Source organism: Lontra canadensis, unplaced genomic scaffold (assembly GCF_010015895.1).
Source record: "Lontra canadensis isolate GAN:19392208 unplaced genomic scaffold, GSC_riverotter_1.0 scaffold255, whole genome shotgun sequence".
Classification (NCBI taxonomy): domain Eukaryota; kingdom Metazoa; phylum Chordata; class Mammalia; order Carnivora; family Mustelidae; genus Lontra; species Lontra canadensis.
The window spans coordinates 144,690-167,816 of NW_022631249.1; the positions used below are offsets into that span (position 1 = coordinate 144,690).

Here is a 23,127-nt window from a genome sequence, read left to right on the forward strand (position 1 = left end):
CCAATCCCCAAACACAGTCGCCGCCATTGTCTCGTGTTCTCGTGTCCATCTGACTGTCCGTCCCTCTTTCTGTAGGGCACGGCACCCTTTCAGGCAAGGAAATAAGAAAACTGTCTCTGATCCAAGCAGAGCAGGTCAGTGAGAAGGCGGGCATCGCTTGGGAGTGTGGATATGGGTATCAGAGAGGAATGTGGGATACGTGATCTGGTCGTGGGACGCGGGCGGTGAGAGGGAGAGGGGGACAGGGTTAATTTGAGTGGTACGCAACTATAAATTTTTAAAATGATATTGCTAGCTTGATTTCCAGACACTAATCACCTCCGACCGTGTTTGGGAAGGTAAAGGAGTGTAACAGCGGCTTCTAGCGGAGAAATGGCGGTTTATGTAATAGGAGGAGGGGTTGCTGCTGTTGGTGAGAGCAGTTGTCAGGGAAGCCCTGGGAGAGAGTGTAAAAGGGAAGTTGTGTTTGATAATCAAAGTCCTGGATTAGAAAATGCTCTCCTGTCCTACTAGTCTGACCATTAATAACCGAGTCTCTCCCACTGTGTTTTCGTTTGGTCCTTAGCTGTGTATCATGCATTTATATATTTCGGTCCGTTCCTGAATTTTCGGTACAGCATGTTTTTGTAAAGATCTGTAGAAGGCTGTTGACCTCAAAGGGAGGGGATAAGAAAAGGAAACTTGGCCTGATTTTTGCGGAGTGGGCAGTGCTTGGAGTTGGTAGATGGCTAAGACTAGAACAGGCAGGATTCTGGGGAAAACTCTAGATTCCCTTTGTGCATGCTTTCCAGACAGCCCTCTGTTACTCCTGTTATATTGCAGAAAATGTTAGGCTTTTGGGAGAGGAAGGAGACATAAAATCTTAGATGAAATTTGGAGATAATACTTTTCATTGATTTCCAGCCAGTTTCCATGGCTTGTCTGAGCATTCCATCTCTACCACCACCACCACTATCTTGCGCGGATGTTTGAGTTGGCTGTGCAGGAGAATTAGCAGATTTTTGGGATGGAGCAGAGGAACTTGGAGGGAGAAGGAGAAAGAAAGGGCCATAGAAAATTTTGGCAAACAGGTACCTATTTCCAGAAAGGGTCGGTGTCCCAGGTGCTGATCTCTACCAAGGACTCAGTCTCCATTGTCTCCTGTGGCTTTATTTATTTATTTATCTCTGCATTTGTGAAACCCTGGGTATAGACCCATCCCCAGGTCTGTGGAACTCTCAGTTGTTATGAAAGTTTGCAACTTGAACCCAAGTTCAAGTAACCCAACTTGAACCTGGTAAACAATGAAAAAGAGAAACATGCCCTGTGTCTGTTAGAATTGGTGTGAGGGTAGGTGGACAGGAGAAGATCGAGACTTGGAAATTCTATTCTCTTTTGTTTTGCCAGTTTACAAATCCCTCTTTTGTCCCCTGCTAATTTAGTTGGAATCTTTGAATGCTTCGGGAGTATAGAAGGGTAACACTTGTTTTTCTGATTTCCAACTTGCTTTTCTTATTCTTATGCTTCACCCAGGCCAATTTTAAACTAGAGAAATGCAAGGACAGTCACTGAACAGTAAACTGGTGGGCAGCAAGGAGAAAGAGGATCAGTCCTGTATTTGGGTAATGGTGGTATGGGACAGAAGGAGGGAAACACCAGACAGACTACAAATACAGGGACCAAGGACCAAGGTCTTTCTACCAAGAGGTCAGTTTCCGTATCCTGTTTGTTTATTTGTCCATAGATCTGCCTGTAGGTCTGCTATAGGGCTTGTCAACATTGGAAGCAAGGAGAAGAAAATCACTGAGTTTGGTATGAGTATGGAGACTTCCCCAGTAGACATATAAGATGAAGTAGGAGTCCAGCAGGGATAAAGAGCCAGTCTAGGGATTCCTCAGTCTCACTCACCTCCATTAAGCTTTCCCACTCTCCATATTCCTGTTTTGTGTCTGGAAAGAAGATTAGTAGTACCTGCAGTTTTGTAGAGAGTGTGAAATGAGGAGAGAGTTTGATTATTATCTACCTCTCCCACTTAGGACTGAATGTTCATACTCTCCTGTCTCTCTGTACTAATCAACATAAATTGGAAGCGTCTCAAAGCCCCATTTCCTTCCTCCACCCCTAGGTCCAACTTCAGTGGCAGATCTGGTGTCCTTGGAGTGGCTGAAGACCACCACCCTCCACAGGGCTGCGCTCAGGCACACAGCCATTCTTCCCTTACCTGAGTGAGCTTCCTCTGCACGTTGTTTATATCATTGGCAGAGCCTGTAGTTGGAAAGGGGGCTGAGTGACGAATGGACTTTGTATGAAAACACCAACCTGGGACAGAACTTCAGTCAAGGTTGAGACGGGGTTGGGGTATATAACTTGGCCTTGCCCTTAACTTGGATCATGACTGGCTCTGAGGCTAAGGCAGGGGCAGAGCAGGAGCTGGAGCTGCCCTAAAAGCTCGAATCAGTGGCCCTGCCAACACTAGAGCCAAGGCTAAGATCCAGGCCAAGGCAGTGGCTGAGGCAGAACTGAAAACAGGACCAGTGACCCAGGCCAAGGCTGGGGATGGAGCAGTGGCCAGGACACAGTGACTACACTGAGGCCGTGGCTATGACAAGGAATGTGGGCAAGATGGAAGCTATGACAGAATGGAGTCATGTCTGAGACTAAGGCAAAATCCATGGCAGAACCTGGTACAGTGCCCCAAACCAAGTCAAAGGTGATGCCTATGGCCAGGGTCAGTGCAGTGACCAAGTATGAAGTCAAGGCTCATGCTGGAATTGAAGCCAATATCAGGTCCTTTGCCAAGGCTGATGATAAAGCCAATATTGAGTCCAGGCCCCAGAGAAAGAGAGAGGACGGCATCAAATTCAGGGCTGGGACTGAGGACAGAGCTGGTATTGTAACTGAGTCCATTGATAAGGATGAAGAAAATGTCTGCTCCTGGTTCTGGACCGGAGAAGAACCTTGTGTAGGATCCTGGTTCTGGCCTGAAGAGGAGACCCCTTCTCAAGTTTATAAGCCTCCACCTAAGATCCAGGAAAAGGCCAAGCCCATTCCCAAACCAGAACTCACTATAAAACAAAAAGCAGCAGCATGGTCAAGAGCCAGGTATAGTGTCCTAGTCCCAATAGAAGGAGGGGAGCCATCCTTGCCTCCAGAAGGGAATTGGACTCTGGTTGAGACCTTGATTGAAACTCCTCTGGGGATTCGGCCTCTGACCAAGATCCCGCCCTATAATGGGCCTTACTTCCAAACCTTAGCTGAGATAAAAAAACAGGTTAAGTATAGGGAAAAGTATGGGCCCAATCCAAGAGCCTGCCGCTGTAAATCACGTGACTTTAGTTTAGAGCCTAAAGAATTTGATAAACTTGTTGCCCTACTTAAGTTAACTAAGGATCCTTTTATTCATGAAATAGCTACTATGATAATGGGCATCAGTCCGGCTTATCCATTTACCCAAGATATAATTCATGATGTAGGTATTACTGTTATGATTGAAAACTTGGTCAATAATCCCAATGTTACAGAACACCCTAGAGCTTTAAATATGGTAGATGACAACTCTGAGTCTTCTGAAGAACCAAAACCAGCAGAGTCGTACATACATCAAGTTTGTAGGGACATAATCTCTTACCCATTGAACTCCCCCGTGCAACTGGCTGGACTAAAATTATTAGTGCACCTAAGTGTGAAATTTGAGGATCACCATATAATTGCTAATTACATTCCAGATTTTCTTACCTTGTTAAACAAGGGAAGTGTCAAAACCAAGTTTTATGTTTTAAAAGTGTTCTTGCGCTTGTCCAAAAATCAAGCCAATACAAGAGAACTGATTAGTGCCAAAGTACTATCATCATTGGTTGCGCCCTTTAACAAGAATGAGTCAAAGGCCAATATTCTTAATATCATTGAAATATTTGAGAATATAAATTTCCAATTCAAAAAGAAGGCGAAGCTGTTTACCAAGGAAGAGTTCACTAAATCTGAGCTTATTTCCATATTCCAGGAAGCAAAAGAGTTTGGTCAGAAACTCCAAGACTTAGCAGATCACAGTGATCCTGAGGTGAGAGATAAAGTTATACGATTAATACTGAAACTCTGAATGGTTGTATGTTCTTACAAAACTGTGAACAATTTTTTTTGGTGTTGTAATATGAAGCCATGCATATTTTAACTGTAAGTTCATCTAAGTTCAATATTTATGTTATTTGTATTGATTGAAGGAGACAATTTTATGGATACCAAGTGATCTTGAGAACTTGAATGTTCATTTTTATTGTGCTATATAAATGGAGATATTTTTAGTATTTTTGCAACATTACCTGATAATTAACCTATTCATTCTGAGTAAGCTATATTTCTGTGCTTTATATTGACATAAATGTATGCGTTTGAGACTTTACTTACATGTTAATAAAGTTGCATGCTCAAACTGGTGAAAACATTGTCCTAGTTCTTCAGTTGAATGAAGTCTAGTCAGAAGGATAAAGCACAATCGCCACAAAGATGATAAAGAGTACTGTATGTGTGTAGGAGGGTACAAACAAAACAAGTTCGCATAGATAGATCTTCTAGTTTCAACATGTTCAAGGAATGGAATCACTCTACACAAGAAGACAGGACTGTGCTACTAGATGACATCTGGGCAGATCTGGGAAAGGGGCGAGGACACAGACCTAGAAGAAAGGGAACACAGATTCTTTCTTTCCAGTCTGAGTCCCTGAACTTGGGTTTACCCTTTAACACAGGATTTCTCATCAGGATATCTTGAAGCTTTTTAACTCCCAGGAGGATTCCTGGTTCTCACCCCTACTCAGTAAAGCAATGGAAATATGGTTCTGAAAGGACCCAGCCCCACCATGCCCTCAAAATCTAGGTACCCCATCAAGGGACCAGGTTTATTGCTTCATTCCCTGTAGTCCTGGGCCTCAGAGGAAGGTCTTCCTGGATATAATTACAGAAGCTGCTTCATGGATAGTCTCATTTGTCCTACCTTGGTGTCTGTTTACTCTCATCCTTGCTTTTGTTTGCTGGCCAATGCTTTGGGCTTGGTAATTTGCACCTATCCTTGGTGGTAGGTAGCTTGGAGCTGAGCAAGCTGAGCAAGCTGAGCTCAGTGAGATAGCTGCAGGGCTCCAAAGTCCTTAAGGGTGTGTAGTTAAGAATAAATTAATTCCCCTAATTCCGTTATCCTATCTGTGCAGTTTACGGAGCTAAAGCCATGTGGTCTATACCTCTTCAGGTCCTCCTGTTTATACTTAACGAAAGCTATGTTCTGGCTAGGGGTTACTGACATAGAATTCCAGGGTACAGATTGGTATCTGGGGTTACCTTTGCCTCCTTTGCTGCTATTGGCCCTTTCCTTTACTGCCAAGAATTGGGAAATACAGATATTAGGATCAGTGTATAAATACTAGTCTTTCTTTTGAACTTCCTCTTGCTCCTAATTTATGTATTTGGGGAAAGGCCTAAACTGAAAAGTCTCAACAAGGTTTCATGTATTCCTAGTTTTAGAAGCCATGCCTAGTTTAATTTCTATTAAGGTCAGTTCTAAATCTATCTTTTATATATCTAGGAGTTAAAATGAAGGACAGCTGGCCACACGTGCATAAAGGGTGAAAAAAGTAGGGATTTTGCAATGTGCAGTTACTACTTAGATGATTTTTGAAGTTCTTTGTAATTTTTTTATAAGTAGGCTTTGCGCCTGGTGTGGAGCCCAATACAGGGCTTGACTCAGGACCCTGAGTTCAAGACCTGAGCTGAGATCAGATGCTCAACCTACTGAGCCACCCAGGTGCCTGTTTATAATTTGTTTTTTAGTCCCTTGGAATTCCAGCCATGTGTACTAATTTCAGAGTTGGGGTCTTCCCAATACAATTAGACCAGACCCTTTGGAAATACTCTGTGTCTCGTGCCTTATGGAGCACACAGTCAGCTATGGAATTTTCCATTGGCTAAAGAGAAGAATGAGTGTGGGGTATGCAGGTATTTGTGTCAAAGTAAGAAGCTGATGGTCTCCCTTAGGTGGGAATTATGGGAGACAGTCATTTCCCAAATTGTTCCTGGGGTGTGCTTGAAGTCAAAACCCTGTTGCTCATTCCTTGTTTCACTCCTTTCCTGGAAAAATAATTTCCAGGAAATTATAATAAAAGTATCAATAATACAATAATAAAAGTATCAGAGTTGATCTGATATTACTCCTCTTAAAATGTTGCTGCCTGGGAGTGAAAATCAGGATGGATTTCTCATCTTTCCTGTCATGAAGTAAAGCAAGTAATCTTCTACAACACACCTGGACTGTTAGCACACACTATTAGTGGGAACTTCATTAGAATGACAACTGTGATGTTTCTTTGCCCTCATCCTTGCTCCCTCTTATTTTTCCATCTTCCCTTTCTCTTTGAAAGGTTGCCTTACCACAAAGGGCTGTGTCCTACTTTTCTTTTCCATAATATAAGTTTTCATGTGTGCAGTGAAATACATACCCAATTTCTAATTAGGTGGGATATTTTAGCAAATTCTTGGATTTATTTTTAGGAACACTGTTGTCTGGAATTCTAAGTCACATTCGTCTGTATCAAATTTGTCAGTAACAAAGATTACCAGGTTTACAGAGATATTACTGATACATAACATATGTAAATTTAAGTTTTATAACAATCATGGTTTGATATACATATATATTGTGAGATGATTACCACTATAAGGTTAGTTAACACCACCATTCCATCACATGAATACCATTTTTTTGTGGTGATAATATTTAGGATTTACTCTCTTAAAAATTTTCATATGTGTAATACAGTATTATTACTTATAGTCACCATACTGTACATCAGATCACCAGAACTTACTCATCTTATAGGTGGAAATTTGTACCCTTTGACAAACATCTCATCTCATCCATCCCCAGCCCCTGGCAACCACCATTGCTACTCTATATTTCTGTGAGTTGTTTTGTTAGATTCCACATATAAGTAAGAATATTTTGTATTTGTCTTTCTCTGTCTGGCTTATTTCACATGGCATAATGCCCTCAAGGTCCATTGTTAGGGTCCCTAAAGAGAGGATTTCCAGTTTTGTGGCTGAATAATATTATTTTGTATATACACCACATTTACATTATCCATTCATCTGTCAATGGACAGTTAAGTTGTTTCCATGTCTTGGCAATTTGAATAAGGCTACAGTAAACATGGAGGTAAAGATCTCTTTGAGAAAATGACTTTATTTCTTTCAGATATATATCTAGAAGTGGGATTGCTAGATATGTGGTAGTTACATTTTTATTTTTATTATTTTTTAAAAGATTTTATTTATTTGACACAGAGAGAGATCACAAGTAGGCAGAGAGGTAGACAGAGAGAGAGGGGAAAGTAGGCTCCTCGCTGTGCAGAGAGCCCAATGCGGGGCTTGATCCCGGGACCCTGAGATCATGACCTGAGCCAAAGGCAGAGGCTTAACTCACTGAGCCACCCAGGTGCCCCTATATTTTTAATTCTTCAAGGAACTTCCATACTGTTTTCTATAGTGGTTAAAGAAATTTACCTTACCACCAAGTGCACAGGGGTTTATTACTACAAATCTCCCTCTTAGACAAGCTGATACATCCTATAAATTTTGGTATGTCGTGTTTCCTCTTTCATTGTTTGAAGATTTTTTTAAATTTACTTTTTGATTTTATTTTTGATCCATTGGTTGTTCAGGAGCATGTTGCTTAATTTCCACTTATTTGTGAATTTTCAGGTTTTCCTCCTGTTATCTTCAGCTTTTTAAAAATATTTTGTTTATTTATTTTGACAGAAAGAGAGAGAGGGAGAGAGCAGAAGCAGGGGGAGAGGCAGGCTCCCAGCTGAGCAGAGAGCCTGATGTGGGGTCTATCCCAGGATCCCGGGATCATGACCTGAGCCAAAGGCAGATAATGAACTGAGTCACCCAGATGCCCCTATCTTCAGCTTAAGGAATTGAAGCTTTTGGGATGCCTGGGTGGCTCAGTCCATTAAGCATCTGCCTTTGGCTCAGGTCATGATTCTAGTGTCCTTGTTCAGCAGGGAGCCTGCTTCTCCCTCTCCTTGTTGCTCCCTCTGCTTGTGCATGCTCTCTCTCTGACAGATAAATAAATGAAGTTTTTTTTTTTTTAAAGAATTGAATCCTTTAAGAACTTAAAGAACTGAGTGATGAATCCTCCTTTCATTATTTCTTGTAAGGTAGATCTAGTGGTGATGAACTGCCTCAGCTTTTGTATTTTTGGTAAATTATTTATCTCTCATTTGTGAAAGACAACTTTGTTGAGTAATGTGTTCTTGGTTAGCATTTTTTTTCCTTTCAGCACTTTGAATATATCACCCTACTCTCTCTTAGCCTGCAAGATTTCTACTGAGAAATCCATTGATAGTATTATGGAGGTTCCCTTGTAAGTTATAGTCTTCTTATCTTTGCCGCTTTTAAGATTTTCTTTGTGCCTTTGGCAGTGACAAAGTGTGCTTGATTTTTAGACAGTTTTGTTATAATGTGTCTTAGAAAAGCTTGTTTTAGGTTGAAATTTGGGGCTGGCCTATGACCTTCATGAACTTATATGTCCAAAGCTCTCCCCAAATTTGCTAAGTTCTTCGTCATTATTTCTTTAAATAAGCTTTCTTCTCCTTTCTCCCGCTCTCCTTCTGGGACTCCAGTAATGCAGGCATTTTTTAAAAATAATATCCCCTAATTTATGTAGTATTTCTTCACCCTATTTCATTATTCTTTCTTTTTGCTTTTTACTGAAAGATTTCAAGTGACATTCAGATACCTTCCTATTTACTAATTCTGCTTGGTTGAGTCTGCTTTTGAAGCTCTCTTTTGAATTCTTCAGTTCATTCAGTGTCTTCTAGGATTTCTGCCTTTTTTAAAATGGTTTCTGTATCTTTATTGAACTTCTCATTTTGTTTTTCCCTAATTTCATTTACTTGTCTGTGTTTTCATGTAGTTCACTGAATTTAAGAGAATTATTCTGAATTCTTTGTCAGACAGTTCATATATCCGTTTCTGTAGAGTCAGTCATTGGAGTTTTATCAGTAGTTTCCTTTGGTAAAGTTGTGTTTCCTTGATTATTCATGATCCCTGTGGCCTTGTTTCAGTGCCTGCACATTTGAAGAATTAGAACCTCTTCTAGTCTTTATAGACTGCTTCTGCAGACAAAATCCATCATTAAACAACTCATCCACAGATTCAGGGTGGGCTATCCAGTGGTGTCCATGGTAGACTCTCTGCTGGACTCTGAGTGGGCAGGTCTGGTATCTGGGTAAGCAAGTGGGCAAGCCTCATGCTTGTGTACATGGGGATCCACCTGGTGCCTGGGTCCAAGGAGGCAGGCCTGGAACCTAGGTTCACTGGGACCTAATAGGCACCAGGGACCACTGGAGTTGGCCTGATGTCTCAGTCCACAGGGACCAGTTGTGTACTAGGGGAAGCTGTGAGCCTGGTCACAAGAGCAAACCTGAAGGCAAGGACCATTGTGACTGCTCCGGTGCTGGGGAAGGCCAGGCACTGGGAGCTATCCTTGAGGCTGGAGCACAGAGGCTGGCCTCGTGCTGGGATAGGCTAAGAGCCTGGGTCCATAGGAACTGCCCTAGAGTTTAGGTCTTCAGGGACTAGTCTGGCACTGGGGTGGGCTGGAGGACTAGGGCTTCAGGAGCTAGCCTGGTGCTGGGGTGTATCAAAAGCCTGGGTCGGTAGTACCCAGCCTGATGTTGGTTTCAGCTGGGAGCCTGAATTCATAGTAGCTGATTAGTAGCCTGAGGTGACAGGAACCATCTGGGGCTGTGGGAGTTGGCAAGAATGAGGATATACTGAAAGCCTGGCCACAGAGCCATTCATGGCCTTAGGAAACAGCCAGCTCTCTCGTAAGCCGGGAACCTAGGTGTGCAGAAGCCTGCTATGAATATGGACCCACAGATGCCACCTCAGACCACTGGGGCTGGTTTTTGCCAGGGTAAGCCAGACGCTTGGGTTCATAAGAACCCTCTGGGATCCTGGTGCTACAGAAGCCACCTGAAGCCACAGGAGTTGGCAGACACATGGATGAGTCAGAGGCTGGGGTTTGTGGGAGCCTGCCAGGAGTCTGGTGCTCTGGAAGCTGTCTGGAACCATGGGAGTCACTTGGGCATGCTGGAGCTGATAGTACTGAGGTGAGCCAGGAGCCTGGTTTTACAGGAGCTGATTGAGGGCCTGGTATCATTGGAAATGCCTAAAGTTGTGGATCTGGAAGGTACTGCAGTGAGCTGGGGGCCTGGGTTTGTGGGAGACTGCACAGAGCCACTTAGGGCCATAAGAGTTGACCTTGTGCTGGGACAGTTTGGCTCTGGAGTCTGGTGAAATTGGACACTCACTTCACTCTCCATTTCTCATGGGAAGGGTATCTCCCCATGCTTGGATACTGGGTTTGGGGGGAAAGGTGATGGAGTTAATGTGAATCTATTTTCCTACACTCCTCAATACATCTTTTCTTATTTCTGTGCTTCACCCAGGTGCTGTCATCCCTCAACTGGAATCCTTGGCTCTTTTGAAGGTATTTTTGTGCATGGATAGTTATTCAAATTAGTATTTCTGAGGTAGTTGAGCACTAGGAAGCCTTATACATCTGTGTTGCTGACATCACTCCCTACTTTATTATTTTTATTCATTTTATCTAGAGCATGGTTAGGGGAAGAAGATATTTACTTGGACCCTCAAACCTCTAATAGTATAATATCTTAATACATTTTACTTTCAAAAAATTAAACATCATAAATAAAGACCTCTTTGAATGCAACTCCAATCCCAGCCTCTTCCTAGAAGCAACACATATTTGTCAGTTTCTAGAACTTTTGTATACATTGCCTACATACAAAGATATATAAATGTCCTGAGGATTTTTTAAAGTATTAAATTTTATCATAGTATATGTATTATTCTTTAACATTTTTTCAATAGTTTGATTTAGAGATTTTTCTGTATAAGTATGTATCTATGTCTTTCTTCTTAGTGCTGTATTGAATTTCATGTATTACAATATCATTTTTGTTTCTGTGGGTGATTCTAAGTAGACTTCTGGGTCATAGGTACTTTTCATTTTTGTTTTAAAGATTTTATTTATTTATTTGACAGATCACAAGTAGGCAGAGAGACAGGCAGAGAGAGAGGAGGAAGCAGGCTCCCCATTGAGCAGAGAGCCCCACGCGGGGCTCGATCCCAGGACCCTGGGATCATGACCTGAGCCGAAGGCAGAGGCTTAACCCACCGAGCCACCCAGGCGCCCCGGTACTTTTCATTTTAATAGACATTTGAAATCTCCTTTGAAAGGGATTATATTATCTTACCCACTGACTATCAGTATATGAGAGTCCCTGGTTCCCTACACCCACTAACAGTTCTGATTATTTACATATTTAAACATAACTGCCAATCTGATAGATGCAAAATGGTATCACTTTGTTTTAATTAAAATTTTACTAATATTGAAGAAAATATATAAGTTCCGTTAACTCACAGAAAGAATCAGATGAGGAATATGAGTTTCCCCTTTAAGAAAATACAATTCAGGGGCACCTGGGTGGTTCAGTTTAAGCACTCGACTCTTGATTTCAGCTCAGGTCATGGTCACAGGGATCATGGGATTGAACCTTGCATTGGGCTCTGTGCTCAATGTGGAGTCTGCTCCAGATTCTCCCTCTCCCTCTGCCCTTCCTCTCTCTCTCTCTCTCTCTCTCTTTCTCTGTCCCCCGCTCTCTCAAATAAATAAATAAAATCTAAAAAAAAAAAGAAAAATACAACTCAATTTCTAAGCGGCTAAGTGCTTCATAGTAGCTTTTTGGGGGCTGTGGAAAAGTCTGAAAAGAAAATTTTTTTTGCACAAACTTAAGATTCACAGATCCCTGGTATGCAAAGAAAAGATAAGAATTCTCATAGTGCTAATAAATTTGAGAGTTTACTATTATGAGTTATAAGATGCTTTGTTATTTTGTTTCAAATATGTGGAGATACTATTCAGATAATTATATAAATTAATATAAATCATCAATAATTTGTGATAAATGATTTCTCAGTAAGATTATCAAACTTTTCTAAAGAGAAGGGACACAAGGGGAAGTTAGTAATTTATTTGTACGTGGGGCAGAATAGAAGGAGGGGTGAAGCTTAAAAGCTGACAGTAGTCAAAGATCAAAAAATGGAGCCAGCCTTTTTATTACACAGACTATATTTTTTTTTTTACCAGTCAAGTGGAAGCTTATACAGATAAGTTTCTATTGTGATGGAAGCAAAATGTCAATTTTGGTTGATCAAATTTCTCTGAAATACGTACTTTTGTTCTGGCATCTTTTTTTTAAAAGATTTTATTTATTTATTTGACAGAGAGAGATCACAAGTAGGCAGAGAGGCAGGCAGAGAGAGAGGAAGGGAAGCAGGCTCCCTGCTGAGCAGAGAGCCTGATGTGGGACTCTATCCCAGGACCCTGAGATCATGACCTGAGCCGAAGGCAGAGGCTTAACCCACTGAGCCACCCAGGCACCCATGTTCTGGCATCTTTGTCCCCAAAACTAAATGTATCAGAATATCCTGGAGTTGCAAGGATTCAATAAATCAATTGCATGGATATCTTGAGTAACTTATGTATTGGCTTTACTACATTGATACCAGGGTTTAATGATTAATATGATGAATATAACATAATGAATATTAATATATTGAATACTGAATTAATATAATGAATACTGTTTTCCAAAGTATTTTCCTCCAGCACTTGTTAGAACAAAGCTACTAGGCTTACTCAGTTTGGCTTTAAACATATAACATATTTCAAATGATGCCATCATTAAAGTAAAAAGACTATTCATAGCATAGGAGAAAGTATTTGCAAATTATGTATATGATATGGGTCTAGTACCCAGAATATAAAATGTAAAATATAAATATTGTATTAATAATATTGATTTATATTTATTAATATAAATATAAAATATAACTCTTTCCACTCAATACAAAGACAAAATGATTACAGAATAGTCAAAGGATTTGAATAGATATTTCTCCAAAGAAGATATTCAAATAATCAATAATGGTTCAAATAAAAACTGCAATGATATCAATTCACAGCCACTAAATAGTTATAATTCTTTAAAAAGTGAGTAATAGCAAGTGTTAGCAAGGATGTAGAGAAACTGGAGCCCTTGTACATTCTGGTGGGAATGTAAAAATGTATAGCCACTGTGCAAAGCAATTTGGTATTTTCTGTACCATTTTGATTTACTTCTTGTTTTTTCTGTATGTTTTTAGTTTTTTTTTCCTTAGTGACTACTCTGTCAATTATAATTAATATCTTAAGTCTATAAAACCCCAGTTTGTACAAGTATCAACTTAGTTTCAGTAGTATACAAAACTGCTCCTTTACAACTCTGGTTCCCTCTTTATGTTATTATTGTCACAAATTAGATCTTTATACATTGCATATTCATTAATGCAGATCTTTAATTATAGTTTTATGCATTTGGCTTTTAAAATGCACTAGAAAAAAACAAGAAATGATGAACCAAAAATGCAATAATATTGGCTTTAAAAAAATTACTTGACTGTTTTAGAGCAGTTTCAGTTAGTAACTGTACTTTGTTGAGCAGAAAGTACAGAAAGCTCAGACATACTACTTCTCTCCCACCCCTCTTTCCCGACATGGTTTCTCATAGTATTAGTATCTTACATTAGTATGATACATTTGTTATAGTTGATGAATGAATATTGCTACATTTTTGTTAACTAAAGTCTCTAGTTTACATTAGCATTCACTTTTTGTATTATACATTTCTGTTTCTTAACATTGTGGTAATATATACATAACATAAAATTTGCCATTTTAACCAATTTTATATTTACAATTCATTGGCATTAAGTACATCCACTTGTGGTTCAACCATCACCACTGTCCATCTCCAGAACATTTTTTGTCATCCCAAACTGAAACTCTCTACCCATTAAACAGTAACTTTCCAGTCCTTACTACCCACTCATAGTCAGCCACTTACAGCACTATTCTATTTTCTGTCTCTAGAATGTTGCCAACTCTAAATACATCACAGAAGTGAAATCGTACAATATTTATAACTTGGTGTCTGGCTGTTTCACATAGTGTTTTTGAAGTTCATACTTGTGTCAAAATTTCATTTCTTTGTAAGACTGAATGCTATTTCAAAATTCCATTCATCTCTGTGTATATTTTGGTTGTTTGCACACTTTGACAGTCGTCAATATGCTGCTAAGAACACCGGTTATACCACTATCTGAGTCCCTGCTTTCAGTTGGTTTGGATACATACCTAGAAGTGGAATTGTTATATCATATGTTAATTCTGTGTTTAATCTTTTGAGGAACCACCATACTCTTTTCCAAAGCAGCTGTACCATTTTACATTCCTACCAGCAATATACATGGGTTTCAAGTTCTCCACATCCTTGCCAACATTTGTTGTTTTCAGTGATTTGATAATACCTGTCTTAATGTGTGTGAAGTGGTATCTCGTGATTGCTTTGTATGTCCATGATCACTAATGATTTGATCATCCTTTCATGTTCTTGTTGGCCACTTGTATATTTTCTTTGAAAAATTCCTATTCAGGGGTTTGGCCCTTAAAAATAAGCCCTTAAAATAGGGTTGTTTGGTCTTTCTGTTGCCATTGTTGAGTTTTAGGAGTTCTTTATAAATTTTTGGTATTAACCCCTTACCATATTTATGATTCAGAAGTTTTTTCTCCCACTCTGTGTGGGTTGTGTTTTTAACTCTCTTCAGAGGGTCTTTTGATGTGCCAAAGATTTTAATTTTGATGAAGTCCAATTGATCTATTTTTTTCTTATGATTTTGGTGTCATATCGAAAGAATCATTGCCAAACCCAATGTCATGAAGTTTTTCCCTATGTTTTCTTCTAAAAGTTTTAAAGCTTTAGCTCTTAAGTTTGTCTTTGATCAATTTTGAGTTAATTTTTATATATTGTATAAGGTAAGGGTCCAGATTTATTCTTTTGCATATGATTTCCAGTTTTCCCAACACCATTCTTGAAAAGAATATCTCTTCTCCATTGAATGGGCTTGATACTCTTGCCAGGAATTATTTGGCCATATAAACAGGGGTTGATTTCTGGCATCTCTAGTCTATTTTACCAGTTTATATATCTGTTTTTATGCCAGTACCATACTGTTTAGATTACTGAAGTATTATAGGAGACTCTGTGTGATATTATGGTTTATAAGAAATATATATTTGGTCTTTATCCATGATTCCTGGTTCATGGCTCCCAAAAGCCCTTGGAATTTCCTGAGTAATAAGAGCAATGGGGGCATTTTTTTAAAATTCTGTTATGTTAATCGCCATACAGTACATCATTAGTTTTTGATATGGTGTTCCATGATTCATTGTTTGCATATACTACCCAGTGCTCCATACAATATGTGCTCTCCTTAATACCTGTCATCGGGCTAACCCATTCCCCCACCCCTCCCCTCTAAAACCCTCAGTTTGTTTCTCAGAGTCCAAAGTCTTTTAGGGTTCATCTCCCCCTCTGATTCCTCCCCTTCATTTTTTTTCCTTCCCTCTCCTAATATCTTCCATGCTATTCCTTATGTCCCACAAATAAGTGAAACCATATGATAATTTACTTTCTCTGCTTGATTTATTTCACTTAGCATAATCTCCTCCAGTCCCACCCATGTTGATGAAAAAGTTGGGTATTCATCCTTTCCAATGGCTGAATAATATTCAGTTGTGTATATGGACCCCATCTTCTTTATCCATTCTTCTGTTGAAAGGCATCTTGGCTCTTTCCACAGTTTGGCGATTGTGGCCATTGCTGCTATGGACATTGGGGTACAGATGGCCCTTCTTTTCACTACATCTGTACCTTTGGGGTAAATACCCAGTAGTGCAATTGCTAGGTCTTAGGGTAGCTCTATTTTTAACTTTTTGAGGAGCACCCACCCTGTTTTCTAAAGTGTCTGTATCAACTTGCACTCCCACCAACAATGTAAAGGGTCCTCCTTTCTCCACAACGTCTTCAACATTTGTTGCTTCTTACCTTGTCAGTTTTTGCCATTCTAACTGGTATAAGGTGGTATCTCAATGTGGTTTGGATTTGAATTTCCCTGATGGCTAGTGATGATGAACATTTTCTCAGGTGTCTGTTAGCCATTTTTATGTCTTTTGACAAGTGTCTGTTCATGTCTTCTGTCCATTTTTTGACTTCATTATTTGTTTTTGGGGTGTTGAGCTTGAGAAGTTCTTTATAGATCTTGGATACCCTTTGTCTGTAATGTCATTTGCAAATATCTTCTCCCATTCTGTGGGTGTGAGACAGGAGTCCATCAAAATCCTAGAGGAGAACATAGGAAGTAACCTCTTCCACATCTATTTTAGCAACTTTTTTCAAGACAAATTTCCAAAGGCAAGGGAAACAAAAGCGAAAATGAACTTCTGTGACTTCATCAAGATAAAAGGCTTCTGCATGGCAAAGGAAACAGTCAACAAAGCAATGGGGGAATTTTTTGTCATAATATTTGGTCTCTTGTCCTCAGTTCCTGAAATCTACTTTAGAGCCATCTACTGTTGGCCATCTGGATGTCTTTTTGGGGAAATGTCTGTTATCCTGAGCACACTATGAAGGCACACACACAGTTTATGTCTTTCCATAACGTCAGTTCTGTTCAGAGATCAGTTGGGCAGAGCCTTTGGTGGCGATTGCCTTCTTTAAGTGGTCAGACATAGAGAGAGGTCATGTCTGAAGAATCTGACATTTTGCTGCAAAAATCCTCCCTTTTTTTAAAGGAATTTAATCGGTCTTGGGCCCCTGCAGACCTCCTCTGGTTCTGTTTGTTATTAGTTCTGGGGTGTCAGCTGATGGTGATCCCAACAATATCCCCTGGATGCAGTATCTTTAACTACTTGCGTCATTGCTTGACACAGGCCCCTGCTTGACACAGGCTCCTACTTAACATGAGAGACTCCATTTTGATCTCTACATATATTCATGTCTTCTGCCCATTTTTTAATTGAATTATTTGGTTTTTGGATGTTGAGTGATATCAATTCTTTATATATTTTGAATACTAACACATTATTAGATATATCATTTACAAATGTCTTTTCCCATTCTGTTTTGTTGATTGTTTCCTTTGCTGTGCAGAACCTTTTATGTTGATGTAGTCCCAATAGTTTGTTTTTCCTTTTGTTTCCCTTGCCGCAGGAGACCTAGCTAGAAAAAAATTGTTATGGCTAGGTCAAAGAAGTTTGTACCAGTGTTCCCTTCTAGGATTTTTATGGTTTTGGGTCTCACATTTAGTTCTTTAACCCATTTTGCACTTATTTATATATATGATGCAAGAAAGTTTCTATCTTTTGCATGTTTCTGTCCAGTTTTCCCACCACTATTTGTTGGAAACACTTTTTCCCACTGAATAATTTTACCTCCTCTGTTGAAGATTAATTGGCTATATAGTTACGGGTTTATTTCTGAGTTTTCTATTCTGTTCTTTTGCTCTATGTGTCTATTTGTGTGCCAGTACCATACTCTTTTGACTACTACAGCCTTGTAATATAACTTGAAGTCCAGAATTATGATGTCTCCAGCTTTGCTTTTCCTTTTCAAGGTTGCTTTGGATATTTGCAGTTTTTTGTGATTACATATAAATTTTAGAATTCTTTGTTCTCGTTCTGTGAAAAATGCTGTTGTATTTTGGTAAGGATTGTATTAGATGTGTAGATTGCTTTGGGTAGTATAGGCATTTTAACAATATTTGTTCTTCCAAGCCATGAGCATGGAATTTCTTTCCATTTCTTTGTGTTGTCTTCAGTTTCTTTCTTCAGTGTTTTATAGTTTTCAGAGTACAGGGCTTTCACATCTTTGGTTAGGTTTATTCCAAGGTATCTTATCACTTTGGTGCAATTGTAAATGGGATTGTTTTCATAATTTCTCTTTCTTATGCTTCATTATTGCTATATAGTAATGCAAGATTTCCATACATCGATTTTGTATCCTTTGACTTTACTGAATTTGTTTATCAGTTCTAATAGTTCTTGGTGGACTCTTTAGAGTTTTCTATATAGTATGGTGGATGTCTTTTGAAGTGGATGCCTTGGCAGTCAAAAGATCAATAGCAAGTACATAACATTACAGAAATTTAGATTTCAGAAGCTAGTCAGTGTTAGACAGATGCTAGTAGAGATACTGGGACATGAATCTATGGCTGTTCCAATCAGACCAGAATTCATTTTAGAAGAAAGTAAATAGACTATTACTTGGCACCACAAAGACATAGATCAACATCCTGTTTCAAACCTTTACATACTCTCTGATATTAAAGATGACATTTAAGTTATACATTATCTGTATAATGTTTATATACACATTAAGTGCTAATACATACAGAGCTTAAAATAGGACTTTTCTCAGTTTAATAAATATTAAACAGCAATGGGGTCTGTTCTGTAAATGGATTAAGAACAACTTGTCCAACAAAATTTCAAAATCTCACAGTGTACTCTTTCAGTTTGTGGTAGGTTCACTCCCCTGTTAGTAATTACCTTGGAATCAATACTGGATCACCTTGAGAATTACCAGACAACGTTACACTGGTATGACCATAAAATTCTAGGATAAAAATTTGAGTAAGAAAGAGACTACAAGTAAATGTAACCTCCACAGGAACAGAGATTTCGTTCACTTGTGTTTCTACTCTATCTCCAGTGCCTAGGATAAAGAAGGTACTCTTAGGTATTTCTTGAATGAATGAAAGGCACCAGAGAATTTAAGAAAGTGAAAGAACAGTTCAAGGAGGCAAGGAGATTCACACATACCCACAGGTCCTAGTAGAGTTCAGACTCCCTTCTTCAAGCCTGGCATTCAACCAAGAGTGTATGCTGTGGAACAAAGAAAAAATGATCCACAGTACCGTTAAAGCCATTTAAACAGCGCAGAAAAAGCAGCCCTTCTCTGATAATTGACATCCATTGTCAGTCCAGATATTGTATAGAATCATCTCCAGATGGTTCTTTATGACTTAAATATTGCACAGTTGTAATAAGTATTTAAATGTAAATGAAACCTAAAGGAAAATATGTGAACATTCATGGTAAGAATATAGTTCCTTTTCATCATCAAAACCATCAGTGATTTTCAGCAAATGGGGACTTTGTCTAAGATGAACCTAAAAGGCCATTGCAAAAGTCTCTTTTCTTTAGAAAACAGAGACAGGGGATTGCTGGAGAAGGTGGTTATAGGGGTAAGAGATGAGCCCCCAAATTGATCTTCCCAGGGGTTTAGGGCCAAGTAAAGTAAATGAAGGGGAATGGAATTTCAAAAAAAGATGGTGAGTAAATTTAGTTCCTACTGTTACTGTAACACATTACCACATTCTTGGCGGCTTAAAATAACACAAATGTATTAGCTTACAGCCTTGGATGTTGGGAACACAAAACGGACCTCACTGGTCTGAATTGAAGGTGATGGTCAGTCTTCATTTCTCTAAGGATCCCGGGCAGAATCTGCTTCCTTGCCTATTCCAGCTTCTGGATCACTGAGGGACCTTTATTCCGCCTATCATAGTGAAAGTGCCAGCACTTCACCTGGGCCCTAGCAGGTTCATGCTCAACCACAGTCGTGCTTAAACGCGTTGCTCTGTTTGCCCCGTGGATCACAGAAAGGAAGGGCTCAAGACTAGAGGAAGGATGTAGGGGTAAAGGAATCAGAAGATTCAAGAACCCGCAAGCTCAGTCCTGGGGAAGTAGGTACATGATGGGGCCTTCTTCCAAAGAATGGCTGGGGAAACTAGACAGGCGTGTATGGCAGGTGGCTGAGATCCAAGCTGGTTCTAATCCCCGCCACATCTCCACAGGGCCAAAGATCATGAGAGCTTGCATGTGACTTCGAGAGAAGACTTAATAGGACAGTTGAAGAGGAGCTAGGAGCCGCCGACCCCTGGCCATGGGGGCAACAGACAGGAAAGTGCCTAGGACCCATTGCGGGTCCTGACAAGGAAAAAAGGCCCTCCTTGCGCAACTGTGGGAACTGCAAAATGGCAAAGCATGCTACCAGTTTAAAGGAGCAGGGAAACAGCAGCGTGGCAGAAAGAATGGGCGCAGAGCAGGGGTTGGTTTTCTCAGGGTCGAGGTGTAGGTCTGCCTTCCTTTAGAAAAGGCGTGGTGGTGAGGCCTCCGTGGGGGTCCTCCCCGCCCTCCTCCCTTCCGTGGCCCCGCGAAGCAATGAAGGAAGAAAGTGAGAGGGCCATCCACCCCAGAACCTCCGGGGCAGTCGGGCCTTAGGCCGCCTCTCTCCTCGCAGCCTGCTGTCCTGAGAGCCCCTGGCCCACCCGCCTCCAATTAGGATGGTGGACGGAAGTGGGGATACCGAGGGGCGGTTGATATCCATCCGCCGCTGTCAGCCGCACACCTTCCCTCCCCGCCGCCCCCGACCTCTGGATCCCAGCCCCCACCGCCAACCGTCCCCCGGTCCCATAGATTGCAGTGCCAGCAACGAGGGGGTGGTCGCCCGCGGAGGTCTGCAGAGAAGGGCTGCTGTGAGTCCGCCCCCTTAGGCTCGGGCTCCTCCTGGCCCCGCCCCCTCTGGGTCGGAACTAGGGTGGGCCGGGGAGGGGGCGTCGAGCTTGTTCGCGCCGTATCCCTCCGCCCCCCTTCCCGACACCCTCGCCGCGAGCGTTTCGTGCCGCATCCTGCGCAGCCCCTGCCCAGTTTGGTGCCGCAGCGCGGGGGGCGGGACGCCTCTTTGCGATTCTGGCCGCACGCAAGGCGGTGGGAATCCGAGTGAAGAGCTCCGAGAGGAGGGGGAGGCCGACGACTTGCACCTTGAGCGTGTGAGGGCAAGTGGGGGTGTCGTGGGGGGAGGCGGGGGACCCCCACTGTCGCCTGGCTTACAGGCTGCCCGGACCCCAGACCCTGACAGCCTGGCAAGGAGGAGGCGACCCTGTCGTAGCTGGTCCCTGAGAGAGGTGCGCAACGCCGCGGGACCCCTGGCGAGGAGAGGCGGCGACTGGCCTGGGTCCGGTCCGGGGCAGGGGGCTGGCCGGAGAGGCTCCCTCGGATCCTCTGGAGGCGAACTGCGCCCGCCACTCCGCGGCCAGCTTTCCAGGCGCCCTCGACCCGCCGTCGACGGTGTCTGTGTGGGCAGAGAGCTGTGGCTGCGGGGGCGGGGGGGGGGCGCTCTGCTGCGGAAGAAATGGCAGAGCGGGAGCTGGGGTGTGGAGTGCCCAGGCAGGCCTCCGCGTTGGGGGGGGAGCGGCCGGGAGCTCTATGCCCTGCTGGCGGGAGTGGATGCCCCTTGGCGTTGGCTGCTTTGGGCCCTGATTCTGGAAAGGGGCCTGTTGGGCCCCGCACCGTGGGTGCTATCCTTTCTACAGGTGCCTGGTTGATGCCAAAGCCTTCTCTCTGCGTGTTAGCTCTGGTGGTTTCCTCCTGCAGGTTGCATCTGTAGAGGAGAGGCTTGAGAAAAAGGAGGCACGAGACAATGGCCTGGATTTCTGGAGGTGTGTGGCACTGGCGAGGAGCGGGGTGGTTCGGGAAATGGGCAGCAGCCATTGAGTGGAAACCATCCGAATGGGGTGACTGGTGGGACCAGGACAGGTCAGGCATCCAGGAATACCTTCCAAAATTCCCCTTTGTATTAGCTTTCTAAGCACTTTTCTTGCCTTACTCCTTCTTCTCCACCCAAAATTCCTGCTAAAATTGGCCTAGGACGTGAGGGTGAGACACACACAAGTCATAATTACAAGTGCCACTGCACATACTGTTTTCTGGAATATGCGGTGTTCTTTCTCCCATTTCTGTAGTACAAGGGAGTGTGAACACCTAGTGGTTAATTCTCATAATTGGAGAAAAGAGTAATGGGAAGAGTGTCATGTGAAGAGTTGTTATCCAGAACTGTGAAACAGAGGGCCTAAATTAAATGTGAATATTTTATCAACAGGACCCTAAATGTTAGAAGATAATATGGATACTCTTATTTTTGGTGTTGGTCAGTTCACCAAGCACTCAGTTGCTACCATTATTTCCTGAATGTTTTACCTTTGTGTCTGTCCATAGACTTGCTTGAAGGCTGCTCATTTCTGTAAGGAAGGAGAGAGGAGGAGACTGGTTCAGATCTCTGGAGGTTTCTGTGAAGGTGGGTAAATCAGGGGAACACTTTAGAGTAAGATCATGGCAAGTGTCTTTGATCCATGTGGGTCTGGGACCTCCTCCACCTCTCCTGTTTGCTGCCAGATTTACACACTGCCACAGCATCCCTTGTCCTTTTCTTGCAGGAGATACTAGGAATTTTGGGGTAGTTGTGAATTGGCTCTGAAGGGAAGTAGAAGACCTGAGAGCAGGGACAAGGAGACAGGAAACAGACAAATGGAACTCTTATGGTAAGAGATACTTGCATCAGAGGTCAATGTGCCCTCTTACATATCTAGCAGTCAGGCTCCATTTTCTCCTTTATTTTTACTTATTCCTAGGATATCCTCCAAGTTGCTTTAGGTTTGACAATACTGGAATCAAGGGAAGGAGGGGGAAATCAGACCATATCCATATATGTTGGTATGAGAGTAGGTACAACTTTGGGTGGGGAAGTGGAAATCAAAACTGGCCTAAGAGCTATTAGGGTACTTTGGGGGCTCCTAAACCTCTCCCATTGCTAACACTTACCAGTTTCATACCTGTTTGTATCAGGCAAAGTAACACGGCAAACTCTGGGGTAAAACATGGGTGAAATGAGGATGACAGAAGACTTTCTAACTAGTCCCAACTGTCCCGCTAAACATTCAAGGTCCAGTCTCTGTGTGAATCCCTGCACAGAACAACACAATTAGAAGAGATTCAAAGCCCATGTCATTCTCTTTCCGTAGATCCACCTCCAGTGGCAGCTCTGGTGGTGTTGGAATTGCTGCTGATCACTACCCTCAACAGGTCTGCACCCAGCCGGGAACATCCATCATCCCCCAGCTTGGTTGTGCCTCTTCTGCACTTTGTCTGTGATATTGACTGAGGCTAGGCTTCAGAAGGAGGTTGACTGACTGATGGACTAGTGATTGATTCTAACCTTTGTTTCCAACTATACCACCTGAATCACTGAAAGATCAGAGTGTGAAGATACAGAACTGTGAGAAATCTGTGGT

General features: G+C 41.8%; 1 protein-coding gene across 1 annotated transcript; it reads left to right on the top strand.

Annotated features, from left to right (window-relative positions):
- The first annotated feature begins 372 nt into the window (after positions 1-372).
- ARMCX5 (armadillo repeat containing X-linked 5) lies at positions 373-23,021 on the top strand. Its single transcript, XM_032849878.1, is given in 6 exon segments — positions 373-412; positions 2,392-2,557; positions 2,559-2,618; positions 2,620-4,036; positions 22,055-22,133; positions 22,858-23,021. Coding segments are annotated over 6 exon segments (1,902 nt in total). The 3' UTR covers positions 22,998-23,021.
- Positions 23,022-23,127: the final 106 nt, after the last annotated feature.